This window comes from Falco rusticolus, chromosome 11 (assembly GCF_015220075.1).
Source record: "Falco rusticolus isolate bFalRus1 chromosome 11, bFalRus1.pri, whole genome shotgun sequence".
Classification (NCBI taxonomy): Eukaryota; Metazoa; Chordata; class Aves; order Falconiformes; family Falconidae; genus Falco; species Falco rusticolus.
Window position 1 is genome coordinate 2,899,511 of NC_051197.1, and position 22,095 is coordinate 2,921,605.

General features: G+C 41.8%; 1 protein-coding gene across 1 annotated transcript in view; it reads right to left on the minus strand.

Moving 5' to 3' along the window:
* Window positions 1-22,095, minus strand: part of ROR1 (receptor tyrosine kinase like orphan receptor 1) — a 171,557-nt gene that overhangs the window by 32,947 nt on the left and 116,515 nt on the right. Inside the window, exons 3-4 of the mRNA XM_037404793.1 lie at window positions 10,353-10,640; window positions 8,852-8,882 (exon numbers count right to left, since the gene is read on the minus strand). Of these exons, the coding sequence (XP_037260690.1) occupies window positions 8,852-8,882; window positions 10,353-10,640 (319 nt within the window). The remainder of the gene's footprint in view (window positions 1-8,851; window positions 8,883-10,352; window positions 10,641-22,095) is intronic.

The following is a 22,095-nucleotide window of genomic DNA, read 5'->3' on the forward strand; positions in this document are numbered from 1 at the left end:
CTTGGCAGATCTATTTGGTTTAACTCATAAGACTCAATATATTATTAGTCAGATACAGACTGCCAACTGTATGTAATGATCTTTTTCTTTTTTTGCAACAGTTAAAGAATATCTCTGTAAACACGACACCCTGAAGGCTGCAAGAGATGATCAGCCTAAGTAATGCAACTTTTCAGCCTATCTTTTTTTTTTTTAATCCTTTCTGTTTCCAAACAGAAAATATACACATAGTGTGTAACTCGGGGTCAAATTATATAATTACAGGATTTCTTTAAGTGTTTACAGAAACACTGACAACTGACTTAACCAATTAGAGAAAGGAAAATCTACTCTCTTATCCACACTTTATGTATCAGCCCCCCAGGTTCCTACGCTGGATTTGAAATGTTTCTAGATCCACAGTGTTAAAAAACAACAATAAGGTATCTGAGCATAGTTTATAACGACAGCTGAAATTCACCTTTCAGTGTTATCTTCAGCATTTATCAAATATGGCCAAACAAGGCAACAGGACTAATGCAGCAAGGCTAAATTAACATGCTAAAAAGCAGCTAAATATAAAAAGGTACAAGACCTGATCCTGCATTTCCAAAATGCTGAAAGCTGAGCACTTCCTAAGCAAGTAAAAGCCATTTCATATTTTCATCTTCACTTCGATGTGGGTTGTAATACACAATTAGCACTGCCTGCCGCCTCCTGACCTCTGCAGGCACATCGAAATGCACCATATGTACTCTTCCTTTTCTGTTTGGATGTGCAGTGGGAATTAGCACAAGAAACTGTGTTACTGCTTCTTCAGGAAGGCCACGAAACAGGGTTGAGAACTGATTTTGCAAAGAAATGAAATAGTAGTGCTTGTGTTCCTGTCCTTAGGTACCACAGGGCATTTGCTGAAGTGAGCTGGGTGTAGCAGGATGCTGCACTAAGCTGCCTGTGTAGACTTGTGCTTGAGAAAGATGTGGTGAGCAGGTAATGGTGCCGCTCATGGATGGACAAGTTGGCTTCAGGATGAGGGCAACAAAATGCTGGAGTCAAGGCTTCAACTCTCCCAGTCTCCTCGTGTCCTGCTACAAATCCTGTATGCAACGTCTGGGGTTACTGACTATGCAACTGGCTCATATCAAAGCTTCATAGAAATAAAAGTCCAAATACTCTTCAAATACTGACTGTAGCATTCCACAAACGCCATTGCTATACCAAACATTTATTTGCATATGCAGTTGCTATGGGTGATCATGTACAGAACGAAAACAAATCCAGTTCTTAACAGCACATTGTCTGTTCCCTTGTATTACAAAAATGCATTAGGGAACTCTAGCTCCCCATGTCCACGTTATAACGTCCTTTACATCCTTATCTCTCCCCACTTAAAAAATATTGACATCAGTGCAATTAATTTGTTTTCAGATAATACAACTATGTCTCCATATTGTGTCATACTTTTCTTTTGTGCTGCATGAAGATAGAAGGGCTTTCCGTTTGCACTACAGGTAGATAAGAGTGGAACACTTTGGCTAAAATTTGTAAAAATACTTATCAGATACCTTTCCAAAAGTGAACAGCACTTTCTAAGGGCGATCCTTCTCCAAACTACAGGCCAGTTTCCTTTCTGTAGACTTCCCATAGCATAACAAAATACAATTTAACTCAGTTCATTAGTAAGAGCTGGGATAAGAGCTCTGTGGCAAAGAACTCTGATTTCTGCAGCACTGCTCACATGAAAACCAGTGGACAATGCATGGCCCCAGACGATAAGAACAACCACCCAGTAGCACAGGTTTTGGCCTGAGCCTCCAGAGACAGAGTTCAGTTCTCGATTTTGTTACGGGCTACACACGCAATAACTGGGCAAATCACCCCAGGGTGTCACACCCAGACAAGGTGACCAGTGTGACTTCAGCTGCATCTGAAGTAGCACAAACAGCTGCAGTCAAGGCAACTGCACCACACCTTTAATCTTACTCTGGCTGTTTCCCATATGTGGTCTGGGAGATAAGAGGAAGGCAAGAGGCAAAGGATCCTGGAATTCTCAGATAACGTGTATATTTAGCTACGTAAGTGCCTTGAGGTAGATAAAATGCACTAGAATACTGCCTGTAGCCCATTTGTTTTAATACAAGACACAAACATGGCTTCCTAAACTCTGTGCTAGATTTACCCAGAGGTTTTAATTTATTTTTGCTTGCTCAGGAAAGTCCAAGAGCATGCCCCCTCCTCAACCATACACCCCAGTGCCTCAGCACTCACCTTACTGTCCACAATGCTACAGGAATGCCACAAAGAAAATCACAGCAGAATAATCAGTACAAAGGAAAGGTGAGACAGTGGCATAACAGAGAAGTGTGTACCAGATCAAAGATGCAGTGAAGAGGACAAGTCCAGCTCTCCCTGGAAACATTTCAGTTCCACGACTGGCATGCTCACAGCAGATAATCTGACTCTCAGACCCTGGCAAAACTAAGGGAGTATTATTTTCACTCAAATGAAGTAATGCAACAGAATGTAACATGGTTTCTGTCAGCATCAGCCACTCAGACTTCATCTTCATACTGCGTGATTTTTTTGCACAAATATATTTATATTGGCCTCCACATAGAATATCCCACTTCAAGATTGCGCCTCAGATCCTACATGCCATATGTACAAGCTGCTGCACCAACACACGGTGGGGCTATAAAAGATCCCACACCACAACTCGTGGGACTTGCATTCAGTCCTCATTCAAAATTTCCACCATCACCAAGCAACAAGGAGGTAGCTTCTGTCACAGCCACAAAACATGTCACAGGACTGGAAATCAATACACCTCCTCCACCAAGATCCTGGGGGTCAAGGCTGATGCCCAGCCTGGGTGCCAGAGCCCTGGGTGCTGGCAGTGGGCAGCAGCAGGCAGGTTGGTCTCAGGATGCTGCTGGAGTGGCTCTCCAGTGAATCTACTCTTGCCTCTTCATTGGAATTTTTTCTTCTATAAAATATAGCTTCTGTGGCCAAAGGGGTAAAGTCTCTATGTTACTCTTTGAAATCTACAGTCAAATACATGGCTGGCCAAGCCTCACCTGGATGCTGGCCAGTGGTTATGCGTTTTCTTGTTGAAAGAACCACGGTGACATCCAGCCACACAGCCACTGTACAAAATATCTGTTTTACTGAAAAAGCCCAGATATGTTTAACTAATAAAAAATAAAAAAAAAAAAGAAAAAAAAAGAGAGAGAACTCTCTTAATCACTGAAAAAGAGGATGGGAGAATCCTGTGGGGTTTGTGGTTTCACAAGCCTTGCGAGCTATTTATGGGAATCACAAACCCCATTTGATTTTATGAAGCAAATGCCCCTTAAAATTACAGCCCTCTCCTCTCCTCTTTTCCTCCTCTTCTCTCCTCATTCCCAGTGGTTAAATAAAGAACAAAACAATACCATATTTAGTTATATATGTAGAAAAGGCTCCATTAAGAATAAAAGGACTGTTGAAGAGCAATAGTGACACAAGGACCGTATACACCCAGGAGATGCCAGTCTGCAGTATACACATCCACTCTGATTTACATTCACGCTGTTGTCTCTCTGCTACACAGTAACCCCTGCACATCCAAGAGCGGTAATATTGATGAACTAGTAATTTTTCTCCTTTAAAACCTAAAACAACGTGTCTTGCAAACTTACAGAATGCTTCCAAGAGGTGCCATTCTGTTCTTCCAACGTGTTCCCAGTAATAAAATCATAAGTCTGTGTTATTGAGTGAACTATTTCACCTGCAGGTTAAGCCTTTTTGAAACATGCTCAAAACACAATAAATTGTGTGTGGTTTTCTGACACAGAATAGTCAGAGCATTATCCTGAACTCTTCCCACTGAACTACACTCCAGCAGGGTTTGTCTTGCTCATCTTTAGACCAGACCATGTAAACCAGTTATTTTCTTTCCCACTATAGCTCTTTTGACAGTTTCTCGAACAGTATGCAAGTGTGCTCTGCCTCCTCTCATTTCAGTGACTTGTGCCTAGCATTTCTCCTGGAGTGGGTGAAGTTCAGGGCAAGCACAGGGCCATCGCTCCAGGCAGTAGAAACGATACAGAATGAGGGGAAAAAAGAACAATAATAATGGAAAAGACTGGGCATGCAACCATTTTCTAGGCCAAAGTATTCTATTGTCATATTAAATTCTCTCATCTCCAGGAATCTGCTGTGCTCTGACCTCAGCCCTTTCTGATTTTCATCTCTGTAGCAACCAGAGAGACCTGAGGTTAACATACACACTTCTATGTCCTTAAAGGTGCAAACTTTGCTATGGATGATGGATAAAAAGTGAATTTCAAAGTGATGTGAAGCATAGGAACTTCAAAAACAATGTTAGAGTTATGGTCTTTCAGGAAATTTTTAGAAGTGATGGCTAAAGCTGTGCATATATACGTGTGTACAATATTATATATATACACACACAGAAATATGCGATGCACAAGTGTACACTGATACACGAGTTAACAAGCAAAATGCTCCCTTTGATCTTCCTCAAATTATTCGATCAATTCAATTTGAGTTTGCATTCATAAATTCCGTGGAAAAAAGAAGGGGCTAAATTAGCTGATGGTGGCCTTTTCCACCAAGAGCCAGCACAACCTGACTTACCCGCCTGAAGAGGCCCCCCGCCCTGACTCTGCCTGTTGTGGAGGTGCCCTTGACACCATCCACTTTACAGAAACTATTCCAGCAGTCTGAGAGCCGGAGCCATGACTGCCCTGCTCCTGGGCACGCGTCCGGCTGCGGGACAGAGACATTCGCACTCTCCCCACAGCTCACCAAACTGCTTGTAACTGGCACTGTATGTGTAGCAACTTCTGGCAAAACAAAAGATAAAATAATTATTTATTTATCAAGCAGGGGAGTGGGTTTGTTTTTTGTTGTTGTTTGTTTTGTTTTTTTTTTAACAAAAGAAGCTTCTTCAAGCTATGTCAGAGATGCAGAGCAGCAGAGCACATTAATGGCAAGAACACCACACCTCACAGATAAGGGCTTTAAAGCCGACCTTTGCCAAACACAAGAGAGTTAAAAGAAGAAATTCAGGTCAGCCAGCCTTTTACACTGCAGTAATACCTTGGGTTCTTGCTTTCCTTATGCACTGCAGTGGCATGTTTCTGCTGGATTTTCTTTTATTTGTTTCAGATTGATTTGTAAATGAGACTTCTGGCTCTAGCTACCTGTAACAGTACTCAAGGAAAGCAAAAAGAATAAGGATATAACACACACGTGAATTATTACGTTATCTAGCATCGCCTGTCTTCTTTTACAGAAGTCACACATTTAACCTTTTTATTTTTAAGCTACACTTGGCTCATCTATTTTTCTGCCATCACATCAGCACAGAACTCTGCACCTATAAATTATGCGAAAAAAAGTGCTGAGCATATGGATTTTTTTAAAAACATGATCCTCAAATTAAATCCTTAAATGAACAGAACCTTCCACTCATGGTAGACTGATAAAGACAACATGGGAGAAGCACACCCGCTGAACAGGGCTGCTACTCACCATCAATTTTGTTCATTGCCTTATCATAGGAGAAGAAACTCATGCTGATAAGGCACGAACACTTTCCAAGTATGAGTTTTCATTTCCACAACATCCTTCCAAGTGCTTTCCATATTTAGCCTTCATTTAATCACTGTAAAATAATATGTCTGTAAGATGATGTACGGTGGGTGTCCATTTGCTCAGAGCTACACCAGCAGTCAGCTTGCGCAGAAGGGAAGAGGGCCATAGGTTCCCATGAATGTATTTTGGGGAACCAAAACCAGCCGAACCCATGGACCCACAGCCAATTTAGCCAAAGCACCATGACCAGTGCCCTAGCTTTGGAAAAAATGGCAGGCAGATATTTCATGACCCAGCTTCCAGGAGTGTTCCTGAAGAAATTGTTTCCCCATAGGACTCCCACGAGTCTTAAATGATGGGGAGGGAGGTTGACCATGTATCACCCTGGAACTTGAAAATCCAGGCTGGCATAGATGGGGTTGGTTTTCACAGATAAAAGCAGGTATTTCTCATGACTATACTCATTGCTCATCTAATAGCAAGGAGGAGTCCTAAAATGGCATCAAGACTATGAAACAATGTAATAGTGTCTGAGGGCTGATGCATTCAAAGGGTCTCACGGGGAGCAGGTTCCAACTTCTATTCATATTTGAAGAAATTTTCAATCAAAACACCAGAAAAAATATTTTTTCATCCCTGGAACAACTTACATGAATTTGGTTTTCAGACAAGATAATTTTGCAGAGCTGTACAAAATGCTGTTCCCCTGTGCTGAAGAGTACTGCAGCCTTTAGCCAGCAGTCCTTCAAATGCTTTTTTGTGACACTTACCTATGTGATGTGGGTTCACTCTCACTTCCACCAAATTTTCATTCATTTCATAGCTATGAATTTGTTTGCCAACTTGTATGGGGAGAAGGCTATGCGTGAGTAGGCTATACAGCACACAAGATATTGTTTGCATGGAAAGAACAGCAAACAGCAAGGAACAGATTTCGAGGCAATTTCCCTCCTGCATTCCAGAACATGCAATTTCTTTTTGCAATTCCACTTCACTCAGCTGGACCTAACCACCCACTGCTGCTATCCGTAAGGCTCTTGCACTCACACCACTGGCAGCAGATATGAACAAGGTTCAAGATGACGTACACTGACCTGTTTTTTACCTCTTATTTAGTATGAGTTCCAAGTTTATAACTTCTTTGTCATAAGCTCCTTCCTGATTCTCTTATTCCATAGATTAAACTTGGTTACCTCCTACAGGAACGTAGAAATTTTTCATTCGGTAAAACAGAGATCCTTCTGCAACATTTGTTTCTCTCCAATGTTTAGTACAATGTGACTGACCTCTTACTAGATAGAGCCCACAACCCCCCATGGTAATGAAGTGTGATTAAATGTATTTTTTGGCTACAAAATTATAAGGCACAATTATAAAGTCAACTATTAAATAGGACTATTAAAATGGGCGTCTCACTTTTTTTCACCTTTTCACACTCTTTGTGTTTGTACACATGTATACCAGTGGGCAGCAAATGCTAGGGAAAAAAAATTAAAAAATGGAATTGAGTCAACTTTAAAGCCAATTGAATGTTTTATATGGTGCATACAGAGAACAGTGATTGTTTGTTCCCTGGATATACGGCCTTTACATGCAGAATAAGACAGGGCCATGTGAAGCTGGAAGAAGGGTGCTTAGCTCAGGTGGAATGTAATACTCCTAGTCTCCAAACTAGCACTCATGACACTAGTTTGTTTTTTCCTCATGGTCTGGGTGATGCTGTGCAGACATCGCTTTAGAGCTCAGCCCAGCACTCACTGAATTAGAGGGACCATTTGCTGTTACTTCTCCATAACTTGGTAAGGCTTCTCACTAGTTAAGTCGTGGTCTTTTTTTTTTTCGCATGGGGGCAAAAAAATCCCCAAACCCTGCCAGAAAGGAAAATGGGAAAAGGTTCCCAGATCTGTTTTGTTTTTAAAAAGTGAGGCAAAGCTGAGTGGCCTAGACAGTGAAATTCCAGCACAGCTCTCTGCTTTCTGTGCTCCCACTGCTCTCCTGTGGGTTTCTGGCCACCAACGATGTGTTGCTCAACCTTACACATTTCAGAAACCCCAAACTAGGTGGAAGTAGACACAAAATACACATCTTCTCAACTCATTAATTAATTATCCAAACTACTAAAGAGCACAACAGCCCCCAACACTTCCCACAGCATCATGAAGCTTTCCTCCTTGGAACACCACAATCACAAAACATAGCCTGAGTGTGAGCAAAGCGCACCCCTTCCAAAACAAACTCAGCAACTTCCTATCAGGTACCTTCAAAAGGGAAGACAAAAACACATTTTATGATGTTCCATTAGAGGGCATCCTAGCATGTCCTTTTGTGGTGAGATGCTCTTAAGATATATCTTCTGCAATACTTTGTGAACGATCTTCTATAAGGACAATCAGGAACAGTCACATCCCCAAGCTTTTGCATCCCTTGTAAGTGTAACAGATGTGTTTTATGTTTTAATTGGTACTGTATTTCTCTTCTAATGGCGCGGCTTCCTTCACCAGGAGAGGCGGGTTTTCAGTGTTGTTCCGGGCACATAAGACGTAAGCTGGACGCACTATCACAAAATTAATTTCAAACTTCAGAAGAGTTGCAAATCACACTTGAAAACAGTAAGGGACTACAAAAGGTGAGCAAGTTTGATCACGTGTCTTGGAACTAGAGGGGATGATAAACCTATGTTCTCAAAAGCTACCGAAGGCAGAACCTCCACTGCCAAAATACAACAATGTGGCAACTGCTCAGACCCAGCTGCAGGAACCAAACCTGAGCTCCGGGATACAGGGAACTTGTAAAAACAGCCACTACTCCCACCCACATACTTGATCTTTAAAATCTCAGTTTTAAGACAATATACTAACACAAGTACAGACAGATACAGATACAGTTTATGACCATCGGTCCTCTTAAAACCAGTAAGAAGCCCCTAGATAGTAAAATCTACTTATAGTGACAAATATTTTCTGGATTGGGCTGTGACACGTATGAAGAACAGTTTGAAGGACACTGAAATCTGTTCAAAGACTGAAGGCACCAGAGGATCTGAAGGTAATAATATTGGAAATTAAGAAGTCTAGGGTAAGAAATAGAAGTTGACATGATAACATGAAAATATATCTACAAGACAGATAATTCAGTTATAATAAATTAGCATAGTATCTGACTCAAAGTGGAATGTAAAAGTGCTCCTGTCACACAAAATGAAAAATGAACTTCTGACTGCTGAAATGCAAGATTAATGAATCGACATAACAGACATGAAACAACTTACGATGATCCTGGACTTGCTGTTGGCGGGGGACCTGCAAAATTGACAGAAGAAAAACAGTGTGATGAGTTATGGTGAGGTAGCAAGCAGGAAGCTTTTGAAAATGTTTTAAAAGATAAAAGTAATACTCTGTCATGTTGGATGTCATTTTTGTAGCTTAACAGATAAGTCACAGTTTCTAAGTACCAAAGACAAGACTGTACCCCACAGCAGTGATTGCAAAATGCCGTAGACAAGGACAATAAGCAGGTGAGGCACTCATCCTGCATTTCAGCTGTGTCTCAGGCCATCACATAAAGGTTAAAGCAAACCACAGGCTTGCCCAAAAGCATGTTGTAACTGTAACTGGGAGAAAACATCATCGTTTCTCCCATCAATCTTCATTATTTATCAGGGAATTCATCCTAGACCTGATTCAGATGCATTGGTCAAATTCACTCTGACCTCAGTGGGCTTTGGCTGAGAGGGTCTCATTGTTACTGCCCTGGGTGCTTGTATATTGGCAGCTGCTGGAAGTGGTGAGCAGGCCAGAGTGCACATTCACTGGCACAGTGCAGACTGAAGAGTTGGCTGCAGCAGATTTCAGGGAGGTTCATACTAATGAGTATTTGCTCTAGAAACCAAATTGTGAGACTGAATATTGCTCCAGCCAGAACAAAGACAAATACTGACCATTTTCTACAGGAGCATCTAAACAAGTATCATTTTTCAAATAAAAATCTCCTACATTTCAGATACTGAAAAGAATACAGAAGCTGAAAAGAAAACTGCCTTATGAGAACATCTAATGATTAATTTCTTATTAGAATTTTGAAAATGTGGGAGGTTTATGAAAAAAGACTATGAAACTCATCTCATACATCATTCATTGTGTGTTTGTCCAGTTCCTAAGAGGATTAACTAGGACTCTGCAAGTATCTTCATCTCAGTGAATTATTTCCCTCTGAATGTGGAGGTGGAGAAGACACACAAAACCTGCTTCTTGTTTGGAATCTTCCCAGTTGCAAGATCAGCTTTGAAGGCAATTATCTCAATATAAACCTGCAAGAAAAAGTGCTTATTTCACCTGACAGGTGTATATGTATCTCCCATTAACATGCCTCCAATCTATACTGCAAGCTGAAATTTCTCACTTGTTAGAGAAAAAGGAGGTCACTCAGGCACCTGAGAATAAAATCTTTTTTGTCTTCTGGTCTGAATCCACTCAGGTAGCATATTCATGAACATTGCTGTTTAGTGACCTCTGTGCTTCGGTCCTGCTTCCAGTAGGCTTTTATACAGTAAAAGCCACCATTACAGCTGTCAACACAGGCATCGCAGTGGAGCAAAAAGCAAACAGGCAGAGAGGATAAACGGCCATCCCAGAGATGCTCCCAGAAACAGGCTGAATCAGATTGGATAATACTACTACATCAGTGCGTTCATTTTTGGTGGATAAACACCCCTTTCTCCAGAGTTGTTTTTCTGAGTAACAGTCTGAACAGCTTAAAAGGAGAAAACTTACCAAATTTTACAAACAGCACACCAGTTGTAGAAACAGTCTTTCTGCCGTTAGTTGCAACACACTGGAAGTAGCCAGTATCTGTAGTGTCAAGGTTCCTTATGCGCAGTCGAGACCCATAGCTTGTGGCACGGAAGGAGATCCTCCGGGGTTCTTGGACAACTGGCGCATCATTTTTCAGCCAACGGACAGTCGGCGGAGGATTGCCAGAGACTTTACAGTGCAGCTCTGCAGTCTGGCCAAGGGTGGTAGTTATGTTATTCATAGGTTCATCAAGCGTCAAGAAGTAGTCTGTTATGTAAAAAGAAAAAAGGGTGAATAAAAATCTCCAGCTTAGGAAATGTTATTTTAAAGAAACCTCATGCTTGTCTCCGAAAGGGAAAAAAAGGAAGTGGCCATCAAATTTAGTAGAAAACAATAATACTTGTTAATTGATGTTTCAGGACAGTAGGTCCCACATAGTTTTTGCATGGTAATAAAAGGAACAAATTTTGGAATTTCCATGTACTACAGTAATGCTGTATTTCTTGAAAACTTCTCTTCCTTCATATACCCATGGATTTTCTCTACTTTCTCAACATCATCCTATTTGGCTTCATTCAACACAGGAAAAGGAGGTAGCACTGCTTCTCTTTTTTTTCTTTTATTTCTCCTTTTTGCTAACCAATACACATGAAAAACATGTATCAGAAATCCGGCTGCTCATTTTGATGCCTTTGCCTATGCAGACCTCCCTCTGCTCATGTTAAGACCCACAAAATATAGGAATATACAAAATCAATCACTCAGAAGTGAAGATCTCAGAGCCATTTTTATTTGATTCACACAGCAATGCAGACAGTATGTTGTCAATGATTTAGTAAGCACTAACTGCATAGATGAAGAATAAGGATCATATCTGGGAGATGAAGACTTTTTTTCTCACTTGGTATTTTCCTTGCTAGAGTACCAAAATTTATCTTAAATCTGAAATAGGTCTCATGATAGGTGCAAGCAGAAGATCGAAGATCGAGAGCTCTTTCCTTAAGACAGAGAATGTTAAATTGAAATTTAGCAAAATTAATCTCGTCTAATCCATTCATGAGCATTGTCTTCTTCTGTCAAGTGCTATTTCATTCTGCATCATTCAGGAACAGGACCATTTCTAGTTAACTGTATTCAACATTTAATTAAATCCTTTAAAGGCAGAGACCGAGATGGATTGAGGATGGGGAATGGAATATGCAGGCTTTCATCTCCACGTCACAGGTTCAAATCTAAGTGTCATTAGGGGCCAAAACCCATTATCATCTGCTGGCTGTCTCAGCAGGGTGGCCAAAGCATGAGAAATCCAGAGACTGTGCCCTGCTCTGGCACTCTCAGAGCTAACCCAGCACGTCAAGAAAAGCCTATCAGTAAGTAAGCTTGTGCTGTGCTGCTTATGCTCCACCATTTTCAGGTACATCTACTGTTAACTCCAGCAATAAGCCTGCCTAAAAGTATGAAAAAAAATTCTAGCATGTATAGAAACAGCTTAGCCAACTAACTTACTTAACTAACCTGCTTCCCTAATTATTTATTTTATTATTAAATAATAATAAAGTATTATTTATTGAAGACTTGTGTCTTTACTAGCTACTCCCTTAATTATATTTTGTGTACATCATTATCTCTTTCCTTTGTATTTAATCTGTTTAGCACCTAAGCTCTTACCCTGTGTTTGCATAGCACTTTATACAAGGCATCCCTGTTTTCATTTGATCCTGAGAAGCCATCAGGATAAACATTTAACACAAAGGTACTACCCACACATATTTTTTTTTCACCAGACTAGCCTTTTAACATGCAGGTATGAAACTGTGCAAAATACAACTGTTACCTAAGCTCCTATGGATCTAATTAGCTAGGAAATCTGTGTATGGGGTAAAAAGGGCAGAGATGCCAGCCCTCGGTGAAGCCAGACAACAGGGTCCGACGTCTCTCGTCAGGGGTGTCAGACTGGCCTTTAGGCTCTCCAGAACCATTTCTGCATGCTTCATTGCAAGACTAGAAATGTTCCTGACTTGCTATCTTAATAACCTCACTGGGAAGCATAATCTAAGTCAGTGCACGTATTCTTGGGTTCTCTCCACAATCTGGGTTTAATAAAATCACAGTAATAGCATGAAACTGGATAACCACATTTAATTATCCAACGTAACGTTTCTATACCGCAGTCATTTATATAATTCCTGATAACATTTCAAAGACTAGTTCAGATATCTACAGTATAACAGTCAAAAAACAGAATGGCCTCAGTCCTGTGATGGTCTTGCTGACAAACACCACAGTAAATATAATATTTTAAAGGTCCTATGGTATACAGGAGAGGCAAATAAAGGAGTAAGGATGTAACGTAGCTTTCCAAAGGCTGGAGAAGGATTTTAAAATATCAGTAGCGACAGTAAGTCAGTGAAAAAATATGGCTGTAATGCAAAAGCTACGGTGCAACTGCTCTATAGGCACAAACAGAAACAGCCTCTCAGCTTCAGGAGTTTCTGACTCCTCTAAGTGTTCTCCACCCTCCTCCACAAACTACTACAGAAACCCTAAACAAAACGCATCTGCTAAATTCGGTTTAGCTTTGTCCTCAAATCCATAAATTTTGCATCCAAATCATAAATCAGATCAAGCAGATCACCTGAGATGAGATTTAAACAGGGCAGGTTTCAAGCATTTGGAAGCTTCATGAGAAGACATTCCTCACAGATAAAGCAGTTCTGTAACTGAAAATGAGTGGAATGTCTAACAGTGCTTCCAAAAAACCCTGAGCTGTTACCGAGGCATACAAAATTACGAGCATTCCTTCCCTGGCATGTACAAAAGCCATCCATTGCTGCCCTGCCTGGCATGGAGGGGCAGAGGAGAAGCCCAATTTTATTTTTAATACCTGTGTCTGACTCTCACCTACCAAAGCCCATCAAATCTTCAAAGCTACCACCACCATCCTCTGCCCTTAATAACAACTATACAAAGAACATATAAACCAGTTCCTGCCTGCAGCCAGGTTTTTGCCCAGGTCACCCCCCATGAACCACTCTCTAGGGCCACCAGCATTAACATCTCTTCTCTCTGGGACAAAAGGCCAAGAAAAACGGTGGTAAATCCTCCTTTTGTGCTTTCAGCAGGAGGCGAACAGGGATGATGAAACAGGATGGACTCGCTGCTTGCACACATGATGAAGACACTATCGCATGGCCATGGTCTTAGAGCATGCCACGTTCTACCAGATTTAATTTGACAGTCTCCGCGCCATCAAGGAGGTCCCCAGATGCCCAGAGTTGACTCCCTGCAACCGAAAGAATAATTTCTTAGAAACATGATGTTTCTTCTGTACAAATTACTGCGCTTCTGAGAATTAACTGGTCTAGTGGCACTGGCCATCGGAAAGTCTGAGTTTCAGTCCTGGCTCTGAGTAGTCCTGGGTGAATCACTTCAGTTGTGATTTTTAGAAGAGCCAAAGGGAAGCAGACACCCAAAGCCAATCAAAGCTCACATGGGATTTGTGCAACTAAGTCCTTTTAAAAACAGCCTTAAACCTTTTGGCTCAATCTCTCCAGCTGTAAAGTGAGGATAATAATCCCTCTTACATCATGGGGAGGCTGTTATGTACATTAATGAGATAATGCTCATAAAGCACTTTGAAGGTGAAAAGTGCTATGCTGGGATAAGCACTGTTATTATATTTTAAGTTAAATATCAGGGTTTCAAGAACATAACAAAAGCTGGTCCATGTTTTAGAGTAGCACTCTATAAAAACATTTTGGAAACATTTTAATTTACAGAAGTATGGGAGAATAGCCTGAAAAGATTCTAAATAAAATTTAGCCCACCTATAATTTAATAATAGTCAAACTGATTTTTTTTTAATTTGTAAAAACAATTTACTGCTGGGTCTAGACCCTGAATGCCAAGTTTCAGCCCACAGAGATATTTTTTTTTTAATGGCTGAGTTATAAACCCTTGAAAAATGCTGACAGCCCCTTTACTATAGCAGCACTAGTGGGTGCCCTATAATGAACTTTTAAATGACTTGAGATAATATCTGGAAAGCCAAGCCTGAAATATATTTCTGGTTTTGAGCCGTTGCCAATGCAAACACAACACATCATAAGTCATCTTCATGATTCTAAGCGCATGAATTGGAGACACTGCATACAAAATCCAAATATTAGGTATCCTTCATGGCCAAACTTTTTGCTGGTTTGATGTTACAGAATAGCAGCAGCTGTGCAAGGACAAAACGTAGTGCATTTGCGCATCTCAAAAGAAGAAAAGTGTGTGTATTTCCACAGCTCCGTCTTGACATTGTTAAATAGGAGCCTGCCCAGTCATAATAAATCCTGAAGTATTCTACTACTTTTAAGTGGAACCCAGGTGGCTTTCAAAATAAAAGCTCGTCCTCTCTGGCCAAGGAATGTTAATCTCCTCTGTGACCACATGGTTACTCTATCTTAAATTACCAAAGACACATCTTAAAGTAGTAACACCCTCTTTCCTTGGAGGAGGATTTTGCTGGCCACAGTGAGACCTTTTTTCCCCAAGCACTGTGCACTATATGTTTCTGATTTCACTAGGTGTTTAAAGCACGATGGGGATGCAGAATTAGACCCTAAAATGTTCATTTTATGAGAAGAACTGTTGTTTCATTTATCCTTTTCTTTATGCCCTTCTGATCTTTCAGAATATTGAAAGAAAAGTTGAAATTAAAGTCTCCGTTCAAGCCATCACAACCCTGAAAACAGCTTCAATCCAGGTGCAACAGAGAGGCTGGGGTACCAAGTGACTTCCCATTATAGACATGTAAGAACACACTTCCCTGGACAGGAACATCTCCAGACCCTTTCTCAAGCAAACCTACAGCTGTGGGGACACTGTTTCCAGCTGCTGGACTGGAGAATAAGTTTAAGTCTGGATTTGAAAACTTAAATCTGCATTGCAGCACGTAAAGCAACCACCTGACCTGGTTGGAGTAAGGCAGTCGGGACACCAGCCTTACAGACTGCTTATTGCCTTTATCTTTCTGCACCACAAGTTTAGCAGCTCACCAGTTCTTTGTCACAGCATACTCTGGCAAGAAGAAATGCAACAAGTGTCTCAGTCAGTGATTGCAAGACAGATGCATTTAGTGATTGGGAACTTAAGGAGCTGATAACCTTTGTTGAAGGGGAAAGAGCCTGTCAGGCACATCAGAGGGTCTGACACAGTCTGTCCGATTTAATATACTAGTCTGGAAAGAAGCATTTTCCTTCATTCAGACTGTTGCATTATTTACATTAGCGCAGTCTGATGCTACACTTAGACGTGTCCCCCGTACTCACATGTATCGGCACCACCACTGAGCACTGACCACTGGCAATTCTCTACAATTCTTTGGAGCAAGTCAACAACGCGGAGCCCACCCAGCCTGAAGATGCTGGAGGGGCTTGCTGGTTGTTCCATATGTTCAATTGACTTGAGTTTTAAGCTGAAGAAGGAATGAGCAGGATTTCTGACTGAAGTGTAGCCATAGACAGAGCACATACTTCTCAGTTGGAAAAAGGATTAACCACCGATTGCTTGATCTGCCCGTAACTCACAAAGGGAGACAACTCCTGGCAAGTCCGATCTGAGGGTCTGACCAACAGGCCCTTATTATTAAAAGGGGCAAAAGGAAGGCTCTTGGCTGGAATTTCACTTACTTTAAATGAATAAAAGTAGAGGAATGACAGTGGGAAGAAAGGAATACCGCACTCAACCCATAATTCAGCAACCCGTACAAAGAATATTAAAGAAGTCCAGACAATCATGCGGAAATATTCAATGTTAACTGTCTTGGGACAAAAGGAAAAATATTCTACTGCCTTTGCTTGCCCAGCTTATTTTCAAATGAGTTTCTTCAGCGATGTGTATGTGCAAGACTCAATACACCCTGCAGCTGTGTGTTGGGCTTTCTCTCCACAGACACTATCTAGGGGGTTTAGTGCCTCCTGAGGATAATTTACTGAACTGAAACAGGCTGACCACTGCCTGAGGCTTTATGGCTTTTCAGATATCCATGTGTGACATTCAGTGTATTTGGGATTCTCAGAATTAATTGCTACTTTCTGATAATTAGTAGCTTAGAGATTGCCCTGGGCCATAGCAGGGGGGGAAGGTTTGCAGAGGGAAACCAGAGCACAGATGCCTGCAGACTTGCAAAAAATTATCTGGGGCTGAGCACCTGAATCCGACTGCTTTTGGATAGGAACTGCAAAAACTCTCTGCCCTGCGCACCAATGTTAATTCATAATATGCATTTGAGAGTTTGTATCTGTCTTTCCTTTTATGAGTCAACATTCATGTTTAAGGACAGATGTCTTGGTGATAGCTTTGACGCTACGATCTGGCAACAGGAAACGAAGCTTTTCTTTACTCAGGCTCCAGTTTTATAGCACAAGTAGGAAGCTTCTAAACTTTATCACAAAAAAAGTGATTTGGAATAGGTAAACAAATGTCCACATCCAGCTATAAACCCAACTACTGAAAACCATCAAGGGATTTTGTTGTCACTTTAGAAGCTGCTCTGCAGTAAAGAGCCACGTAGAAAAACTCAAGCTATTAAAGGAAGGGTGTATAGAAAGGTATGTGCCTTAAGATTAATGTGGTAGAGTCGAAGAAAAGCTGTTATTTTTGACATTTTGACATAGCATCACTTTAGGATCTGGTTCTTATTAGCCCTTTCTGTGCCTTTTAACAGTCTATTTTTTTTAAAAAAAACCAAAAATGTCAGGAAATTTGGAACAGAAACTTACAATAAAACACGTCTCTTCACTCTCTGATCTATCAATCTTTCAAATAAACAAAGATAGCTGGATGAGCCAGGAAAAGGTTATTATATATAGTTACCTTATGTATAATGGTCAGATATTCACTGCACACACTGAGGTTATATAAAAATCCAATGTAAGTCAAGCATTTTGTGAAAGATTTTTGCCACGAATGCCCAGCGTTACTCAGGGTGGTTTCTTTTTCAGGTTGTGTTCTGCGACCTTCAAATTTCACACCCTGTATTATTTATAAATGAGACATTCAAGAAACACAAATTCTCAAATAAAAACGTACACTCCGTCAGTGGAAAAGCAAACAAAAGGAGCTAATGTACTGTGGCTAAAAAAATTTTCAAACAAAGTAGATGTAATTTACTGCCTCGCTACTAACGGGACCCCACAAATAGAATCAGAATCTTGAGCTCCATAAGGGGAGCTTGATTTACCGAATATCCCCCAGATAATAAAGGAAAATAAAAAGGTAAATTGTGCATGAATGTGAAAGCTGTAATTCTTCCCCTTTCACCATGTGTATCAAATTCACATCCAGTGATCTCAAAAGAGAATCTGGAAATCTCTAAAGAACTGAGGCCAAAGTCAGGAGGCCTCGATCCACCTGGTTTTTCGCCACGTTTGGTTTTGTTTATGTTTTTTAAGATGTAGTTTGCCCAAAAGTCAAATTCTCCCTGGGACATCAGAAAGATTTTCCCTGTAAGAACTCATAGCCAGGTCATTCCCCTGCCTGGAAAGACTTGTCAAGGTACTAGCTTTAGCCTGGATTTCTCAGTAAGGACAGCAAGGTTTGCTTCTCCCCTCAGGAAGCCCCCAGACCCAAAGGGTCAATCAGCAGCATGGCTGTACCCACTGGGATGTCCTGCAGCCCCTTCTGCGCTCTGTGGCCTCCTGCGCTGTAGCTGCTGTCCAGCCCACCCCACCAGAGGATGTTCTGCCTGCATAAGGATCTCCAAGTCAGTGACACGCAGCCCCACACACAGGGCATGGGAGCACACACTGCAGCTCTCCCATTCCCTGGTTTGGCCTTCTACAGTTATTTTCTGCTCTGGATCCCCAGACCATCCCAGGGGAGGGATGCTTGCTATAAGTGATCCTTGTATTGATATGTCTTCGAATACTTTAGGATAAATCCCAGATTAACCTTAAACCACAACGTGATTTGGGGTGCCATTTTCTAAATCCTGACACTTGCTGCCGAGCTCTCCAGGGCATGTTTGCTTTCCATATAATACCTGGAGCACCATGAGACTGCTAAGTGCTGCTGCAGCAGTGACTGCAAGGTCCATGCCACACAGCGAGGTTGTGAGCAGCGGGAAGCTCAAAGCCTGGGCTTGGGATCGTGGATGTCTGGAAATGAAAATGGTTCCCAAGCCCTCAATCACTAGCATTTTAAACTTGTTTGCCAAAGCAGATAGGCCATGAAAGGGAAAATAGGTAGTATCTGCAAAAACTCACACAAATAGTTTTCTTTGGAAACTGAAGGACCAAGTGAAAAGCTCCTGGGAGGATGAGGTACCAGCAACAAGAGAACACGCTGCACCCCAGCATCAGTGTCCTCAGCTCTGGGTCAATCACAGCCAGGACACATCCTTGTGCATGGTCAGGGAGCCGCCATGGTGAAATGAGCTCCTGAGGAGGCTGCATGTGGGAATGGGGGGATTGGGAGAACCTGACCAGGGGAAGCTACAGCAACACCATCCTTTTCTTACCAGTCCTGTAGAGTGAATGTCCACCAAAGCTGAATCCTACCCACAGTTTAAAGAAAATAATATTTTGAAGCTGACTCTTTCTTGGCAAAGACTCCAATATTATCTTTGCCTAAGGATGAAGAGTTCCCAAACAATTCCCCTACTGTACAGATGTAAATAGGCTCTCATTCAAATTCAGGCCTATTTCTTTGTAAATAAACTGACATCTGACACAGGGAAAAGCCTAACCTTCCAATTGTTTTTGTGGAAGAGAAGCAGCTGAATGAAGGGCTCTTCACCTTTCAAAATAAGGATCAGGGAAAAGAAGAGCTCACGGTAAATTGGAAGCTTTCTCAAAGAGCTGGAGCAGGAGCTTGTCCCGTGGTGTAAGGGGAGAGAGGGGAGGCAATGCACAGCCAAGGAGAAATGAGAAACCAGAGTGCCTTACACAACAAGAAGGGAGACAGACTAAATAATGCTCAAGACTGCCTGCCTTGTTCCCTCCTCTGCTGGCACACCCCAAAAAAAGAGTTGCGTCAAAGAACAGAGTATGGACCCTGAAAGCTGGCACCAGGGCAGAGTGTCCACGTGAACTCCACTTACTTTCCATTCCATCTGGTCTTTTTGTTTTGCCTCAGATATTACCTATTGCCACAGCTGATGTCAAACCATTTCCAGATAAGGAAATTCCCTTAAGGCACCAAGAACAAATGGCCATGCCATGGTGAGTGTCAGGAGCAGTTAGAAAGTCCAGTGCAGCAGGGCTACACAGGAGCACACGTGGAGGCAGACTTCTGCAAGCCTCATGAAGTGATGAGCTAGTCATCTCCCACCCACCCGGCAGCTGCAGGCTCCCACAGCCCGAGGGATATCTCGGCTAGCGACCTGGGAATGAAAGGCTTCGCATCCTGCCACTGACCGCCTGAGATGGGCCTTTTCCTACCACCAGAGCCCTCTTTTCTCCCCTTTTTTCCTTATTTCTCCTGATGTAATTAAATATTTATTGAATCAAGTTTTCATTTCTCTTTTTCCCTTTTGGCATTCCCTCTGCATGCCATGATTTATCAGCTGGAAAAGAGAGAGAAATGCTCATAGCTGAATTTCCCCTATTTTAAAAGTGATTATTTTTTTATTTTTTAAGCACAGTTTGTTTGTTTTTTTAAGGTTTTGGTGAGAAACCACCTCCTCCCTCCCATCAATCGTTGCTTTCAACAGCTCTTCACGGGTGGCTGCGTCTCTTTTAAATTCATTTCCTGTTAAAAAGAATAAACAGGCAACTGTTTAATGCTGTCGATTTAGCTTATTTAATAGAAACTGAAACCTGAATAGGGCTCAGTTGTAAGATAATCACTGCAGAACTCACTGAGCTAGGGAAAGCACCATATTAAGTAATTATTTCAAAATGCAGAATGTTGCTTAGCAAGACTGTGAGCTGTTCCTCCTTCCCAAACACAGGAGATATATTGGAGTAGATGCTCATTTCCAAAAGGCAGCAGGTAGAGTTAAAGCCACTTAAAGTGGGCAGCCATTTAATTGGGAAATTTGGCTGGAAACCACTTTCATGTGGTGAACTTAATAGGCTTTAAAATGAGTTTTACTGGGATGCCTGCATGACCTCATGGCTAACTGCAGCAAAGACAAGTGGATGTTGATTTCTTGAGATACTTGTTTGGAAAAGAAATGTAAACTAAGTGCACACCTAATTTTCTCCTCTGAGGTTTGAACTCACCAAGTCAGCATGCACTGCAGTATATTTGGCTCTATACAAGTGAGAATTTCAAAGACCTTTAGCAGAACCAGCAGCTCCCACATTAAAGCCCCTGCTTCTCTCTTAGACAAGACGAAACGTGCGCACCTTACTTTGCTTGTAGGCACACTGGGAGAATCCGCCCCTCTGACTAAGCTTTTTGGGCAGCAAATGCATTTTAATCACATATGTAAATCTGTGTTTAGGTGTGTAAGCTTACAGCAGTCTAAATGCTAATCAGCTCAAGCAAAGGGGCCGGTAATCCCCCAGGAATGCAGGGTTCAGCCCAACGAGTGGTAATTGCCACATTCCAGCTGGATTAGAAGCATGTAACTTCATTTTACCTGTTTCTAACAATATAGCTCAGGAACAGGTGCCATGGAAGTAATGCAGAAAATGGTTTAATTACCAATGTAGAGGCCAGGCTCAGCGCTGGCGCAGAAAGTGTAAGCCTTGCTTTGAGCAGTCAGATGACTCAATGTCCAGGACAGTGGCAGCCCCCCCCAAGTTTTACCTCTGCTGCCTCTGGAGCTGCTGCTTTCCAACAGACATTGGCAACCAGAGTGGGACATCTGAACCCTGGTTTGACAGAGCCCAGCATAAAGACATGGAGAGTATTTTGAAGAAAGCAGATGCCAAAGGAGGCCCGCACTCCATGCTACCATCAGGCACTTTTCTCTGTTTCCTAGCTGTGTTAGCCAAACTAAAATTTTGGAGAGTGCCCACCTGGAGCACATGACACTGGAAAAAAGGAGCATTTGAACTACCAGCTGAGAGAAAACAATCAAAGTATGGGTTAAAAGTCACTCTGGTCATAAGAAATAAGTCTACATGAAACTTCCCATTAGGAATAACAATAAAGTAGCTACTGGGGGGCTATTTTTCATCACAGACCAGATCAAGGTAATGTAATTTTACAGTAAATTTTAATATCTCTTCTCTGCCTTCCTTTCTACCTAGGTTTTGGTTGGAAGCACACAGCTTTCCCTGCAGTATCTAGCAATCTATGGGCACCTTACCAGTTGAACCCTAGGGCTCACAGTGGAGAAAAAAGAATATCTCTGACGATCATTTGCAACAAATACTTCCACCACTTCAACGAAGTGTGACCCTGTCTTCTCCTTTGATCACGGGGTGGGTTCCTGTAGGTTAGTAAAGGCTGCCTGCCAGTGATATCGTCAGAGGCCTGAATTAAGACTGATTGCCTCTCTGTCATTTTCTAATTTTTGAGTGTTTGGCTTTGTGGCCTTACTTGCTTTTTCTAGCCACTTATTTCTTTCTTTTTGAAAAAAACAGAGAAAGCTGTCAAACAAGTAAAGAAACATGCAGGCATCCTGCTTGGGGGAACCACCACCCTCACGTGTCTACAGCTTCAGGATGTTCCCTGAGCACAGCCTGGACCTGCAGTCCTACCATGGGCACCTGGATGCATCACTGCAGTGAGACAAGACATCCATTCTATCAACACCTTCTTTCAGCACTATGCTGTG